The 16,793-nt window shown below is 41.7% G+C and overlaps 1 protein-coding gene across 1 annotated transcript in view; it reads right to left on the bottom strand.

Moving 5' to 3' along the window:
* stab1 (stabilin 1) overlaps window positions 1–16,793 on the bottom strand; it is a 68,352-nt gene that overhangs the window by 16,589 nt on the left and 34,970 nt on the right. The window contains exons 38-58 of the mRNA XM_023416129.2: window positions 16,584–16,779; window positions 15,876–15,971; window positions 15,728–15,773; window positions 14,700–14,779; window positions 14,457–14,582; window positions 14,033–14,106; window positions 12,634–12,705; window positions 12,008–12,127; window positions 11,859–11,906; window positions 11,164–11,244; window positions 10,783–10,929; window positions 9,876–10,010; window positions 9,708–9,767; window positions 8,256–8,432; window positions 7,819–7,908; window positions 6,785–6,931; window positions 5,338–5,394; window positions 5,074–5,242; window positions 4,408–4,557; window positions 1,216–1,320; window positions 389–505 (exon numbers count right to left, since the gene is read on the bottom strand). Coding sequence (XP_023271897.1) covers window positions 389–505; window positions 1,216–1,320; window positions 4,408–4,557; window positions 5,074–5,242; window positions 5,338–5,394; window positions 6,785–6,931; window positions 7,819–7,908; window positions 8,256–8,432; window positions 9,708–9,767; window positions 9,876–10,010; window positions 10,783–10,929; window positions 11,164–11,244; window positions 11,859–11,906; window positions 12,008–12,127; window positions 12,634–12,705; window positions 14,033–14,106; window positions 14,457–14,582; window positions 14,700–14,779; window positions 15,728–15,773; window positions 15,876–15,971; window positions 16,584–16,779 — 2,293 coding nt within the window. The remainder of the gene's footprint in view (window positions 1–388; window positions 506–1,215; window positions 1,321–4,407; window positions 4,558–5,073; window positions 5,243–5,337; window positions 5,395–6,784; window positions 6,932–7,818; window positions 7,909–8,255; window positions 8,433–9,707; window positions 9,768–9,875; window positions 10,011–10,782; window positions 10,930–11,163; window positions 11,245–11,858; window positions 11,907–12,007; window positions 12,128–12,633; window positions 12,706–14,032; window positions 14,107–14,456; window positions 14,583–14,699; window positions 14,780–15,727; window positions 15,774–15,875; window positions 15,972–16,583; window positions 16,780–16,793) is intronic.

Below are 16,793 nucleotides of genomic sequence, written 5' to 3' on the forward strand. Positions count from 1 at the left end.
CTTTTGTGGCTACAAATCACTTTCTGATCTGTTTTTGAATAAGTTATTATTGTCATTATAAATATAATTATTATTATTATCATTATATTTTACTTTCAACTCTGGACCACAGCTAGATGATTAGCATGCTAACTTCAGTAGAAGAAAAGAAGGGATAAAAATAGAAGCAGAACCTTGGTGAGTAAAGGAACAAAGTTTGATGCTGACGTTTCTTCTAGACTGGTAAGTAAACAGCTGTTATTGCTGATGTTGGCTGTGTATCAATAGCAACACGTACAAATAGCCCCTTTAACTTCTTTAAGAGTCACTATCATCATGCGGACAAAAGACTGAAGAGATTCAGTATCTTCAGCTGGTCAATCGTCCTCCTGAGCAGCAGAACACTCACGTGGCTCTGGGCTGCAGAAGGTGCCGTTCCCCTCAAATCCAGATTTGCACTGACAACCAGCACCTGGCACACAGTCAGCCTGAGCATGGCACTGCCGGCACTCCTCTGGGATCGAGGCTTAGAGAGACGGACAGATGGATGATTCATCAAAGAAGGAAGGTAAGAAGGTAAACAGGGCTTTAAAACTGTAAAAATAAAGTTCAAGAGTCGATATAAGCTACGTGTCTTATTGACAAGTAACAACTAGAAAGCACGCAGAGAACAGACATGTCCAACGAGGCTGCACAACGTGTATGTGTATAAATGTTTACTGTACAAAGAATGATCAAATAGCTGTACTGTGGAGCCATTAACCCAGAAACACAATAAAAAGTGATCATTCATTAAATGTCCCATGGCCAAATTTTCCACCGAATTTCAATAAAATCTGTGAAACAGATTTGGAGATTTATTCTTTTCTCTTATTATTGTCGTTAACAAACAACTATTATGTGTGCATCCAAAGCCTGTTATTCTTCTTCTTCTGTGCCAAACAGCTCCATTGTTGTGTAAAAACACATCAATGGGACACGCTGTTGCATTGGGTGACACGTTGGTTTCTGTTGCCACTGGTTACTGTACATTTGTGAGTCTTTTTGTATAATTAACATATTCAATTGGAACCAATGGGCCTGGAGTACAGGGTCAGGAAGTATTAAAGACTAATTATTGGCTTTGGTCTTCCCATGGGATTTGTTGAGAATAGGAAAAATACAGACTTTTCCTTTTAAACATCCTGGATTCATATTGAATGTGTTCAGGCTTTCACATTCTGGAGGGAAACTCACCTATTTCTGTTTGGCAGCGATCACCCAGCCAGCCTGGTTTACAGACACACTGTCCAGAACCTTCAATGCCGTCATCACACCTTCCCTGCTGCCCACAGCTACAGGCTGAGAGAGAAAAACATGACTCAACCTCCCTGACTCTGGTAATTTAAGATAATCTATAAACAGAGTTAAAACGGAGGAGTTATTTCAGGCAACCGGGGTTCCTGCGGTAACAGTCTGGTTCATTTCCTCATAGACAACGATCGGTATGAAAGAGGAATGAAGTTGTGTTACTGTTTGTCGTACTGCGCGAGATGGGTCTAATAGAGTCCTGGTTCACGATCTGTGTCAGATATTGATATCAGGCATGTCACAATGTGCAACTACCAGGTAAACCATAGTAATAAAAATGTAAATAGGAACAGCATATGACAGCAGAGGCGTGCCATCAGCTCACGTCATCCTTCTCTGTCTCACTTGTGGCTAAGGAAATTGGCCGATGTATTCGGCTGATTCGTAGTGAAATATTATTAATACCATTTCATTCACATACATTTGACTTCCTGGTTCAAAGCATCTGAACTTATAAGACCCATATTGGGAATCTATATGAATTGCTAGTTGTCTATACTTGTTTCGTAGCCATAACCTTCTGCCATCTCCATCCTCGTGTAAACAGAGTAAAGAAAAATGAATAAAGTAAAATTAAGATCAGGTTAGAGCTCGACAGGGCAGATGATATATGTATTTCTCATATCTGATCAAATATCAGTCACCAGAGGTACACAAGTAATCTGCGTCATCATAACGAGGAATTTGGTGTTTCACAAAAATCAAAGCTCTATATTAGTCCGGTCAGTTATCGCTCTCTTGCTCTGGAGTCCACTTCAATCTCTTATTGATCTCAGCAGTGTGTAGGTAAATCAATTAACTCCCTGCAGGTTTATTCATTAATCTCCAGATGTATCACCCTCCGGTTCATCCATGGCCCCCAGCATCAGCAAGTGTTTCCCACTTGTCGTTTACCATCTGATTCGAAGTTCTTTTTCCAGTCTCCCTTCCTCTGAGACTGTTGGTGAAATTCCCAGTGGCTGCAGAACTTCCGCTGCCTTCCTTCCACGCTGAGTTGAAAGAGTTTACACCGTCTTTCAGGCGTACTTTCAACACCGCCAGATAAGGAGTTTTGAGTAAGTGTTTGAAACTTTTATTTTTCTCCTTCAGGTGTTTTTTGATCTTGTAGTCCTGTCTCCTCTGTGGTGCTGTGGAGAAGTCGGGGTCCATTGATATCTTCTTCCCTTTGAACTACAGAGTTTTTAGATTGCATGCCGTTGTGATCACCTGTTGTTCAGCCAGAAAACGGAGAAACCTGTCGTGCCACAGCAGATCGTCTAGTGCTTGGTCAGAGCGCAGGCCTCCATCCTCTACCATGCTAACGCAGTTTTTCAACCTCAGTCACTCTTGCACTTGCTCCATCCACCGCTCGCTCCACTGCGGCAGAGGCATTTGTCAATGTATTCAGTTTCTTGTTGTTTTCCTTTCCGCAATTATTTTCAGTTTGGATAAAATTGCTGAACACAGATCTTCTCGCTCTGAAAGTTTAAGCTTGACAGCGGCTGAACCTTCTTGCCACCAGCCACATGCTGCGGAAAATAGCACAATTTCATCCCCGTATCTTTTGCCTTTTTCTTATGGCTACTCATTCTGGATTAAAGCTGTGGGGAAGATGGAGCTGTACCTAAGGTGCTAGGTGGGTGGTCTTACCTGAGGTCTGGGTTTGCTGTAATCAGTTAACTCTCTGATTCTGGATCAGCTCAGGATGAATTCAGAAACCATGGCAAAAACTGCAACAACAAGTTCTGAATTCATCACAGCTCACAGAACCTACGCAGAAGATAATCAGCAGCTGTTTAATCTTTGGGAGACTGAGTGAAAACAGCTGGCAGGTTTGTCTTGAGCTGGAAGCACACCCAGCTGTGTGATGGTGAGTGTGGAGCGTTGCTATGGCGACAGACTACTGGAGAGCTGATGGAGGTGAGACTGTCTGCTGACTTCATGTTTTTTTTTTTTAGTCAGGGGGGGTGGTTATAGATCTGTAACAATTAGATCAGCAACGATTTTCTAGTTTTTCAGTTATTTTTCAAACTAAATTTAAATTTCTCTGGTTTCAGCTTCTCAAATGAGATGTTTTGATTTTCTTTGTCATGTGAATTCGCAAATTAAAGACATAAATTGGCTTCTGAGAATCTGTCAGTGTCACTCTCACTGTTATTTTATACGAGAAACTATTAATTGATTAATCGGGAATAATCTGCTGATTAGTCGGTAATGAAAATAATCGTTAACTGCAGCCTAGAAAAGCGCTGTCAGTTAATTCGGTCAATTAACATACAACTATGGTGGATACAGCAGCAATATAAAATTAACTAGAAAATTGCATTGCCTGAAGAAAATGCAGTTTGACTGCTGAAAGTTGAAATCATTTGCTGAACAGACATCAGGAATGTAAAAGCAAAACTTGGGAGCTGAATGATGAAGGAAATTGCCGAAGCAATGCTATAGTCAGTATATTACCTACAGTAGATTTGGCTTCTGTGCCGGTGCTCCCGGCTGCTTCTCTAAACTGACAGCACGTCCGTCTGAATCTGCTGCAGGTTATACACAGACTGTAGACTTCACTGTGCTCGCATTGCGCGCTGTAGAAGTTGAGAAAAGTTACATTTTTCAAATGGCAGACACTAGCCAATTAAATCACCTTGCAAATATCCTGAGAGAGCACGGTAGGTGCAGATCCAGCCTGGCATTCAACGCCAAGGAGAGGTTGATTATTGCGGTGGGGAATCACCCTGTTCTCTATGATCAGAGTTTATTTACATAGCGGCACACAATCCGGAGAAATAAACCCTGGAGGGAGGTGGTGGGGCAGTTGGTGAATCTGGTGTGTATTTTTCTTGTCGTGAAGTTATTTCCTGTTTACTTCCCTTTAGCACTGCACAGGCAGCTAGCATGGCACCAAATCAGCATCCGTGACCGACAATGATCTGATGTTGTGTGCTCTGAGCGGGAAACTGTGATGTCAATTGTGCCAGCACCAAGCGTCAGGCACTCCTACCGTCAAGCGTTAACTCAACATGTGTGTGTGAGCGCTCTGGAAGTCGTCTCATGCTGAGTGAAAGAGGGAAACCTTCTCTACAGTGATGTTTGTGTTTGTACCTGTGCAGTTGGGGCCGTAGTAGCCGGTGTTACACAGTTCACAGGCAACTCCTCTGAAGCCCATGGAACACCTACATCTTCCTGAACCACGTACACCATCGTCGCAGGATCCATGGTTGCCACAAGGCGCCTCAACACCACCTGGACAAACTGAAACACACAGGGAAGGAGGAGGGTTAAAAACACAGTCTGGACGAGGAAAGCTCATCAAGCTCCCTGATACAGAATTATAGTCCAACTGAATCACATTTAGCCATTTGTTTTGATGGAAAAACTAATGTGTTTTTTAATACACATGGTTGATATATCATATTGTTGACTTTTGTATCGTTAAAAGGAAGTAGAAAGGGGGCGTCGTGTGGCGTAGTGGTCTAAGCAGGCACCCAATGTGTAGAGGCCACAGTCCTCGCTGCAGTTGGCCCCGGTTCGAATCCCGCATAGGACGGCCCCTCGCTGCATGCCATTCCCGCCCCCTGTCTCCCCCCACCGCACCGTCCAATAAAGGCATAAAAAGCCCAAAAAATACACTTTAAAAAAAAGGAAGTAGAAAGGTTTTGGAGAGAATGTCAGAACGGCTGCAGACGCTGTCAAATCTCAGTTTAGATAAAGTCAAGGACAAGAACTCAGCATCCCTATGTATCCCCTCCCCTCCCCTCCCCTCCTTACCTTGACAGTCTCGGCCGTAGTGATTGGTGCAGCACTTTTGGACCCAGGAAGGAAACTGACAAATTCTCTTACAGCCCGTTCGGGTGAAATGATCGTCCAGGTCAGGATACCAACGTCGGTACCCAATCGCATACCTGTGGCGCAAGTTTAAACAGCGCTCCGTCTTTCCCTGGAAGAAGGCAGGAATGACATTTACTTCTACAAAGTTTATGTATTGCACAAGCTGCTGATGTTCACATTTGTTAGCAGACAGGCAGATCTTACCGTATCGTGGTGTCTGAGGGGACAGGATGGAGGGTAGATGCAGCTCCCACAGCGCCCCTGAGACATTTTAAGACAGAGGACAAAGGACAAAGGACAAAGGACAAAGGCTGAGATCAATTTCATAACCGCAGCAGTGTGGGATGAATATTTGCGAAGTGGAGTCATACTTGAAACACTGGCACTCGTAACAACAACAGCTCTGGTGGTAGCTATATTAAAACCCAGTCACACCAGAAAGTGGCAGCAGCGAAATTCATCCACAAATCTTCATTAAATATTTCGTCGTAGAAGCTCGGTGACATGGCTAACGTGACCCCCCCCCTCCCTCTTGTATTTAGTTCTCAGGATTTTACTAAATTTAATTCACTAGAATTATTGTTATTTAGCAAGCTTGTTAGATCAGTCACTAACACACTAAGATAATGAGTTTACAGTGTTCTCCAAAGACATACACCTCCCCTCAAAAGTTTGGGGTCAACCAGAAAAATCGCCAGTTTGCAAAGTTCTGTGAGGGGAGTAGCACACACTGTTATATGACACCTTCAGTTTTTTGCAGTTTCTTTCACAAAATTGTCTTGATTTCTCCAAACCAGAATACTGTGACGAGTTTCAGAAGATTGGCCATATTATATAATCACATAATCAAACCCACAAAGGCTGATGCTCCAGAAACTCAACTATTCCAGTTAATTGCTTCTTTAATCAGCACAACAGTTTTCAGCTGTGCTAATTGCACAAGGGTTTTTTTTCCCTAATGATCAATTAGCCTCTTAACATTAGGTAACACAAAGTGCCACTGGAAGACAGAAGTGATGTTTGCTGAAAATGGGCCTCTGTTGATTCGGATGATTTATGATTAATGATTCCATTAATCATTGATTGTCATTTTCAACATTTCTGAGGACATTTGTAAGTGACTGCAAACTCTTGAGCCGTAGCGTATATGTACCGTCGATTCCCGTCTCTTAGTTGACTGCAAACCATTCCTCTTTCGGGAATCACTTTATACTTGAACAGAAGAGCTTAAATACAAGCCACGATAGCTTCCTCTTCTCTCCCTCAGAGGTCAGCATTGATGAGACAGCTCACCATTGCCATAAATGTGCATGATGAAGTTCCTCAAAAATAAACTGAGTGGGAAGATTTACATGGATTTACTTCACCTGTGATCCACTGACCGCAGCGATTCCATTGCAATTAGTCGATTTTGTTGAGTATTGTTCGTATTTTGTAGCTATCTATGAATTGTGTTTGTACTTATTGTCAGCTCACACTGTCATGTTACATTGGACTGTGTCTTAAGATAAATAATTGTGCCTGATCTCAAAAGACAATCCTGGTAAATGAGAAGTAAAAATTCTGTAACAACAAATAAAAGTATTAACATTTGTACTGCGAGTATTAAAGCAGTTGCAGTTTTAAGTGTAATAGTATTAACACAACTAACGTTAACAGTTTTGTTCTCGAGGCTGTCACAGTGCGCTCCGAGGCCCGGTGGCTCCAGTAACTGGTCGATGCCATAGGCCATGCCCTCTTTGAAGTTCAGGTAGCGCTCCACAACCCTGGCTGCGTTATCATTAATCAATACAGCCCCCTGAAAACACACACACACACACAGAATAAAATCAACCATTGTTTAAAGAAAGAATCAGGCTACCAGAAAAGGCAGGTCCGGACGTACTCTGATGCAGCTGAATTGTGATGTGAAAACAAAACAGAGCAACTACAGGATTGTATGATGGTGGATATGACATTTAAACAGTATGGCAGTGTACTGCTGCCACCATGTCGAAAACATTATTTGACAATTTTTTCGTTATAATGAGGAACTTTTATTATTTCCACATTTCTCTTTACTAGACACCAGATTATTCTGCTTTTACCATCAACCTTGACAATGGCAACATAATCAGTTTATTTTGAAATTTCACAAAACTTCCTCGTTATTTCACGAAAATCAACATATCTCATTCAAACTAAATTTTCTCATTATAGCATGATAGGTTGTTAACAAGATAAAGTTATTCTGGTAATAATGAGAAAACATGTCATAATAATAATAATAATACTGAACAAAATGTCTCGTTTTGTCTCTGTTTCTGCTCGTTTGTCACCAGGTCCAGTTTCAGTCTCAATTAATAATGCTCATGATCAATTACTTTTTGTGGGGTGATGGCCATGTTCTAGGCCGTGTAGCTCTGATGAAGCACCAATCAAAAACTTGGCTTGGTAATTTTGTAAAAAGCCAGTGTAAGCATGAAACAGATCAGAACTAAAAGACAACAATGGATCATTTTCTCCGTTGGTCTGGACCTCATGAACCAAACTGATCGCCAGGGTTGGAATCCAGGATGTCATCACTGTAAATATGAAACTGTGTACTCTCCAACGTTACCATGGTAACATGAAACGCAGCTGCCAGGTGCTGCCAGAGACCATGGCTACCTGTTTGGTTTGTGTCAGTGTGTACTACTGTCTCACCACCAGGGTCTTGTCACACATGTACTTGATGGTGGATCCATGCATGGTGCGGAATGACGAGTATTTATCCGGATGACTGATACCCATCACCTACACACACACACACACACACACACACACACACACACACACACACAATCAGGTTGATGTGTTCACGTTCCATATTTTGTTGATTTCTGAAGCGAAAAAAAAGTAAGTACAACTCCTGCAGCAAACAGACATGAAAGATGAGCCTTCAAATGTGAGGAACTCTTACTTTATGTCATGAGCTTAAGCAGTAAATGTGCAAAAGTGTGGCCAAGCATTTTATAGACACAGTGATTAAGAATAATAAATGAAGATAATTGTTAGTTGCTGCATTACACAAAAGCTTTTCTTAATAATTTTTTCCTTTGGGGCTGAACTCTTCATCTTTCAGGGACTTCTCCTTTTCCTACCCTATAGCTGCGTATGATGTGGGCCTTCAAAGTAGCAACCAGTTCTTCTTGGTGGTCGGGGCTGGAGAGCCAGCGCCGTCGTTCAGCCGGCAGGGAGTTGAAGGCCTGGTCTGTGGGCCAGAACATGGTATACGGCTGGTGGATCAACTCCTGGAGCACAGGGAGTAACCCTGCATCCTGCACAAAGTGTTCATAGTACAGATTACAAGCAAAACTTTCACTACCAGTATAATATGTAGTCACTGCTTTTTTGCCAACTCCTTTTATATTGAGAGTCTGATCTTATATCTATTTATATAAAGTGAATGGAAAAAAAATACAACTTCTCTCTATCTCAAAATATTGTTAGCCAATCTAGCAGCAGGGCTTTGCAACAAATACTGAATGCATTGCCATGAAATCTGTTATTCATGTTCACCTCAGGATGACTCAGGATGACTCTGACTTTTCCTCTAGTGCCATCATGAGGTCAACATTGAGTTCATGGTGAATATCTGGAAAACTAATGACATACCCAGCAACCTCAACTGCAGAGTTGCCAATAGGGCTGGAAAGATTGGTCAGTGAATCTGCATTAATTGTTTGAATAATTCTTCAAGCAGAAACGCCAGAGAGCCAGTTCCATCATCTCCAGTTTGAGAATTTGCTGCTAATGTGTTGTAATTGTAAAACTCAATGTTTTGGAGGTTTGGACTGTTAGTTGGACAAAACAAGACATTTAAAGACGTCGCCTTGGGCTCTGGGAATCTTTTCATTACGTTACAGACCAAAATAATATTAGATTAATCAAGAAAATAATCACCAGATTAATCAATAATGAAAATAAATCAGTTGCCCGTTCACATATCTGGTGTGAGAGACCTGTGTTTCAAGTTTCTGTCTCACGCTCTCACACCTTGCAAACAAATCTCACGTTGAACAAGAGGAAGCCACAAAGTCAGTCAGTGATGAAAAATGCAGCGACAGTTTCTACAGTAGGTCAGGTTATATAACTCAGCTGGAGTTGTTTGAGGTTCTTCAAGACATTTCGCTGCTGTTGTAAAGCTCTTAGAGACAGCAGGACTTGGTTGACCACAATTGGTATAACAGACATAGAGAGATATTCAACTCACAAAACATCTTTCATATTTGTTAGAGTTTTGCCTCTTTCGTTTTGCTCTGCGATTTATTTTACCAGAGTGAAATGATCAATAAAATGCAACTTTTACTGTGAATTTGTCTGTAACATGTTGCAAACTACAACTGCACGCCCTTCGACACCTGTCCTCCCACTGTGACTCTCAACCTTTTGACTTTAAGTTCATTTTGCTGAAGTAAAACTTTAATGACTTTAAATTGTAGCTAAATTGTTGTAGTATTGCTAACTACCTTTTCCACCACTGCTGATAACAGAGTTCAATAGCACAATAACACAATGCACCACAACATTTATTTCACTTCACATTTCTTTACCTCCACGAGATTGTAGAAGCGACTGTAGCCATAAAACGTAGCTGCTGAGGTGAAGTTCATCTACACAGAGGGAGAGAGAGAGAGAGAGGGCGAGAGAGAGCTCACACTGCCTGTTGAATCTGATCGATAGCATCAATCATTTTCCCACCCCAATCAAACTCCACGCACCATCTTAGTCTCGAGGCTTGGTTTGTCCTGCAGCCTGTAAGGCGTCAGCAACGTGTCGATATGGTGAATGACTCCGTTCGTTGTGGTGTAATCACTTTTCACGATCCTCGATCTGTTGTTGATCCAGACTGAACCCTGCAGGCGGAGACAGACAGAGTCCTCACATTGTACATCGTGTTCGCTCGAAATGCTGAACTTGGGTCAAAAAGCACAAGAACTGAGATCTTTTTTGTTGTATTTGTTGATCCTCGGGTCATTAACAACTTTTACTTGAGTAGTTTCTGTGCTATGAGAGGTGTAAAAATCCAGACTGGTATTCGTCATATATGTTATTATCATTATTAGAAGGTGAGGTTCCAGATTGGCCTGAGGTTGACAGAATATTTGGGTCAAAGTTATTATTTTTTAATACTGGTTTCATAACAGAAGTTTTTATGCATTGGAGAAGTACAAGATAAGATATGAATTAAATTAAATTACCTGTGACAGACGTTATCCCTTTACAGTTATGATTACAATGAGGGTCCTTTAACAACTAATTGGTAATTCTTTTCTATCAGGATGTCCCAGTAACTCAGTGAAAAGCCTCCAGCTGAACGAGGAACAAGGAAAAGAGATCATATCTCCCCCCAACTTCCCATATAATATCGGAAGGTCTTCATCTTACTCTGTAAAGTGCCTTGAGATAATGTATGTACAAATAAAATTGAACTAAATTCAGAGGCTCCCTTTAAGACTCCAGAGAGCGAGTCAGTGACAGTAAAAGATTAAATTTCATTCACACTAAAACATTATTTAAAGACGTGTATTTACTTTTGCTACATTGAGTTGATGAACGATTTATTCAGTCCAACACCTGTTTGTCTTTGAAAAGCCAACATCATGACAAGTGTGTGCGCGTGTTTACCTGCTGCAGGCTGAAGTGCAGCATGTTTCCTGACAGTGAGACAGCGCGCTCAGTGGTTTTGAGGTCACTCAAGGTCAAAGTCTCACAGGAAACGACGTGGTAACGAACCAGCTCATCGAGACGACCGGCATCTCTCCATTCCAGGATCTACACACACACACACACACACACACACACACACACACACAAGTCAATAATGTACACAGAAGGCAGCTTTATGACTCACATACAAGATTATTATTATTAATATTAATATTATATTATTGTGATTCTGTTTGTAAATGGTCATATAGTATTTCTAGAGATAAACATGGCTCAAAAAAAAATTGGTAATATTGTTGTTGCATTAGATAATGTACAAAAAGCAGATACTGTACTGACAGTGGATTGGTTGTTGGTTTCCGCCACAGGGACAAAGACAGTATAAGGTCCATCACCATAAAGATTACGAATTTCTGATAGCTGAGAAACAAAGAAAACAAAGTCAATTTATGTGATGATGGATCTGGTGTATGTATCACAAAACAAGTTCAACTTAAGTTCCAAGAACTACAACAAGAGAAACTAATAATAGGAACTAATCTAGGAACTTTTGTGCTTTCCTGTTTGTGTTTCCTCTGCATCTGAGGAACCCAGATTGTGAGTGCAAAGTTAGCATGACTCACACTGAAACCTTGGTGCTCCCTACATCACTCCATTGTTCAATTCACATAGCAGCGTATAAATCTGCCACAAAGTGCTGAGCTCACAGACGGGTCCAATGGCCCAGTCACACCAGAAAGTAGCACGATGGAATTCGTTCGTTCGTCTTGAGGAAATACTTGATCTTGGTGAGAGACTAACTTCTTGCTGGGCTGGCTATTGAATTATTATGGTTAGGAGACACATGTTTTAACTTTAATCATGTGTGAGCAGTCCAACCCACAGAGCAGCAGGAGCTCTGATTGGCCAGCTGTTATATATTGTAGTCCTGTGTGGGGTCACGCTTTAATTTTAAACAAACCATCCATATTTTTTTACTAAGTAGCATCAAATTAAAAACTGAGTGGATTTTAATGGAACCGACAGCGACTCACTGAGAGCATTTGATGGAAGAAGGCATTCTCTGTCTGTCGGAACAGCTCCTGTAAGACAGACACATAGACAACACAACGTCTTGTGAAGGGGGGAGGCGTGGCATTGCGAGGTCAGAGGTAAGTGGGAGGTCAAAGGGCAAGTGACTCACATTGTTGGTGTTTCCCCGACACTCAAAGCCATCGCCGATTTGGCCTCTGAAGCAGGAGCAGTTCCTCTGACCCTGACCCATATATTCACAGCGAGCATACTTACTGCAGCCGCCATTATTCTGCTCACAGACAGACACAGACACATATCTTTAATTGATGATACAGGCATTACCAGCCCTGCAGCCATTTTCATTTTTGATAAAGTCGTTGATAATGTTTGTCATTACTTGAGTCATCAATCTTTCTCTATATGTCTCAGCACAGACTCAGTTCTAGTCTACCAGGCAAACTCAAAATATACCCCCCTCACAAACAACAACAACAACAACAACAACAAGTTGAAGTGAGCTTCAGCAACAGCCAATCACCTCGGCTCCTGTCATCCTCCTTAACCCTTTAAAACACAGCAAACAGTTTAATGAGCCGAGAGCAGAAGAGATTCTCTGGGGAAAACGTCTCCAGAGACAGCGCCACACATGTTCGATATTTTGCCACAAATATGGCATATATCATTTGACACAAGAAAAAAAAAGTTAAATTCAAGTTGCTCCCATGTTTTTCTTGTTTTTTTTTTTCAGAAACTGAGTGTCAGTGTCTTGTCGCAGGAGAGAATAAACAGACTTACATTTCTGCAGGGGTTGACAGGATAACAAAACCTCCCTGATCCTTGGAAGCCCAGCTTACACCTGCATGATGTCTGGAAACACAACAAAGCAGACAGAAAAAACAGTCACTAAAACAGTCAATCACTTTATCCATCTGTCTGTCGCCCCCCCCCCCCCCCCCCCCCGTGTGTTCAGTCAGTCAGCAAATAAAGGAAAGATCTCTCCTTCACTCCTGGTCTTTAGCTGTGAATCAAAACCAAAGCAGCGTTTCTGAGCTAAACTGTTGTTTCTGGGGGGAAAAGCATTAAAGACATGATCGAAATCCTGTTTTCAGAGCTCTGACCATCTTTCCTACAGGTCATGATGCAACAAGAGGTCACTGGCCATGCTCGGACCAGTTACCCACTTCGCCCAGTTGGTAATCCTGCACTCATGTCACTCGGAGCTTAATCTCCTCTGCTTCGGACATGCACATTAACACCTGGTGAGGAGTGGGACCGACAGCCCGGCTGAATCCTGTTTCATGCTCGGGACGTCGTCTGACAAAATAATAGCTGATTTATCATCATTTAAAAATCTAAATGTGTGATCACAGAGAAAGTTGGGCGGTACAGAAAGTTATCTTCATTTCCCTGCCACACATTCCACTCCATTCATTTAACCTCCATTCAGTGTCCCGTTCTCTGTTGTCACCTGGACTGTGTTTAAATGCTGCCATTTTAACAGTATAGTTGTTTTTAATTTACATATTTGTCTGTTCCTGTTGTCAGCGTGATGAGTATGAAACAGTGATTTAAACTTGGCTCATAAACATCACGTATTAACCAGCGTTCCCAAGCTGCTGCGCTGTGGTGATAAAAATCCTTTTTTATAATTGTGACGTCATGTGACAAAATCATAAATATAACATATACACTGGTTAATGACAACAGCTGCGCTGTGTGTTGGGCTATACAGACATTAAAATGAATGATCACAGAGAAAAGTGACTTAACTGCCATACAGCCCCCAACCCTCAATGGGCAGCTGACATCATCATTTTGGAAAAGCTCTGTTTTCCTTGTACACACTGAAACACCAAGCCAGCTTTGTAAGATTTATGCGCTCTGGAGGCCGTTCAGGAAATCTTGGTTTTTACGGGAAAAAAACATTTTAGTCTGGACAGAGGGCTAAAACTGAGAGGAAAAGATTTAATAATATTTAATCAGCTCAGTGTGGACATACTTGACTTGGTAAAATAAACTTCATTACCAAAAGGAAAGGTGGCCAGATCTATAAAAAATAATACCAAGATTAACTGAATAGACTGAAGTTTATTTTTAAAGAAACCATGAAACCGTAATGACTGAGCGTTGGGTCATGTCTAACATTATGCGCCACCAGTAACTCAGATTTTACTGCAGGACAGTGTTGTCTTACAATGTTGGGGCCTGCTCTGATGCAGTCTGCTGACTGGTGGCAGCCTCCATTTCTGACCAAACAGCCGTCCATCTCTGTGAACACACAACAGGTTGGATATTCATTTTTAAGACATTCACAACTTGTAAATCAAGCAGCTTTTGGAGTTGTTGGATGATGTTTGTGTTTCCTTTGGCAAAGTTAGGCTAGCAGTTTCCCCCTGCTTCCTGTCTTTGTGCTAAGCTAAGCTAAGGTAAACACATCCTTGATCTATCTCTGTTCTGGACCCACAAAGGTGAAACTGATAACCATCTTCTCATCTGACTCTGGAGTATTTAGAAACATTTAAGGGCTTGAATTAACAAAATTCCTGATATTTTAGTAAGATTTCAGGAGTTTCAGGTTAGGGGTGTGAGGTCAGGGGCCAGGGGTCAGGACAACGAACCCAGGCAGACGACTCCGTCTCCAGTGTACCCCTCCTGGCAGGTGCAGGTCCTCTCTCCTGCCGACACCTTCATACAGACAGCAAACTCTGAACATCCACCGTTAGACCTGCTGCACAAATCCAGCTCTGACAGACATGGGGCGAGACGGAGAGAAAACAATCAGATTTTATGTGTGTGTGTGTGTGTGCGTGCGTGTGCGTGTGCGTGCGTGTGTGTGTGTGTGCGTGTGTGTATGTTTTTACCTTTGCAGTAGGTTCCGTTGCCTTCATATCCAGCCACACACACACAAGCAGCAGCTGCTCCCTTCGGCCCTGTTATACAGCTACAGCAGAGCACAAACTGTTCAATATTGACGACATACTGAAGCTGCTTCCGATGATTTCTCTTGTCTGCGATTGTTTATCTTACTGTGGCTCTATTTTTGCTATTTCATTTTTCTACCAAATTGTAACTCTGCAATGAAAATAAAGATTCTATTCAATTCTATTTTACTGTGTTACAGAATAAGTTGATATTCTGAATTCTCCTTCCTGTCATTGATCCTACTGAAATATCATGAGCCCTGATGCATCTTATCCCTCTGTTCCTTAAAGCTCCATCACTGTCCAAGACAATTAACAACACATCGCTGAGACACACCGTCGCACTGGGTGGCAACTAACGCAACGTAACAGCAGGAAATGATAAAACTAGTTTGAGTCAGTTCAACTAAGTTTTGCTTCATTAATTGGAAATGTTGAGATTTTTTAAAACTTTTGATCTCATATTGATGCAATCACTTTGCATATCTCATATGTATGCACATTTGAGTGTGACAGGTGTTATACAATGATTAGAGACCTTTTTAACAGTTATTAGCTACTTCCTATGTTTCCTAAGTTTTTCCCAAATATATTCTTCTCTTCTCACCACCCACTATAGCATGAATAATAAAAATGAAGTAGAATTATCACGTATGACAGTGTCAACGAAAAAATAAACATTTATAAGCTTTGTAAAGGTAGAATTTAAGGCTGAACTGTTGCATTGCATTGTACAGGTGTACCTAATAAAGTGGCCAGTATGGTTGACAACACAGCACTCAGTTCATCCTTTATGTCAGAGAATTTAGTTTCATGCACAATGATCTCAGTTAGTGACGCCATGACAATACAAGTCCTCTGATATATAGTTTAACAATTCTCACTCGATATTTAAATAAGATTACAAAATAGTGAACACACTGTTACACACACAACTCAGCTATAGGCACAACAACAGCAGGACTTACTTGGCGTTCTCATCACACACACCTCCACAGGCGTCATCCTTGATCTCTGAGACACACACAGACAAAGATTTCAGGTGACAGATATCAGGTAAGAGAAAATACTGAGTGATCTTACAATTAAGTTTGTGTGTGTGTGTGTGTGTCTTACCTACAGAACAGGACACTCCTTTCCAACCTTTATAACACACACACCTGCCGCTTCCTGCCAGACCGTCCTCACACTTCCCATGGTCACAAACACACTCTGCAACACACACACACACACACACACACACACACACACACACACACACATACACACACAGTCATAAGGGTTTGTTAGTGTCATGGGCATTGTTGGACTTTTAGCCTGTTTGTTAGCATTGTGGTTTGTTAGCCTAGCCAGGGTTGTTAGCCTCGTAAGTTGTTTGCCTTGCGAGCAGGTTAGCATCATAGGCTTGTTAGCATCGTGATTTTATTAAGTCTGCCTGTTTGTTAGCCTCGTAAGAGTTTTGTCTTTGCAATGGTGTTACCTTTGTTGATTTGTTAGTCTTGCTGTTTTTGTTGCAGGTTTGTTAGCATCTTAGCTTTCTTCAGAGCGTGTGTTTGTCAGGTTTGTTGGCATCAACATTTTTTCTGCTGCAACTCATTTACTTTTAGTCTTACTACATTTTTTATGAGTTCATATAACCAGCTTTAGTATCCACTATCTTTCTGAGAAACAGAAACATGTTTCCAAGGTTTTCTGTCCATATTCCAAGATAAATGAGCGACCATTCGTGTACAGGGGGGTAAAATCTGAACACCTTATTGTCTTAACAAAGATTAAAAAACACTGTGTGCTCAGGAGTGTTTCTGTCAGGATGAGTGTTCTCACTGGAGGAGCAGTTGACACCGTATCGTCCCGGCTCACAGTCCTCACACGCAGTGCCATGAAAACCCTCGTAGCAACGGCACTCCCCGTCGCCATGGTTACCGTCTTGACACTCCCCGTGATTGGAGCACCAGCTGCCGACTTCCCCAGGGCATTTGAAGCACTCGTGGCCGAAGTAACCAGGGCAACATGAGTGATCCTGCAGGACAGACC

This window comes from Seriola lalandi, unplaced genomic scaffold (assembly GCF_002814215.2).
Source record: "Seriola lalandi dorsalis isolate HSWRI2012SDOR001 ecotype SW California unplaced genomic scaffold, Sedor1 jcf7180002054561, whole genome shotgun sequence".
Taxonomy (NCBI): Eukaryota; Metazoa; Chordata; class Actinopteri; order Carangiformes; family Carangidae; genus Seriola; species Seriola lalandi.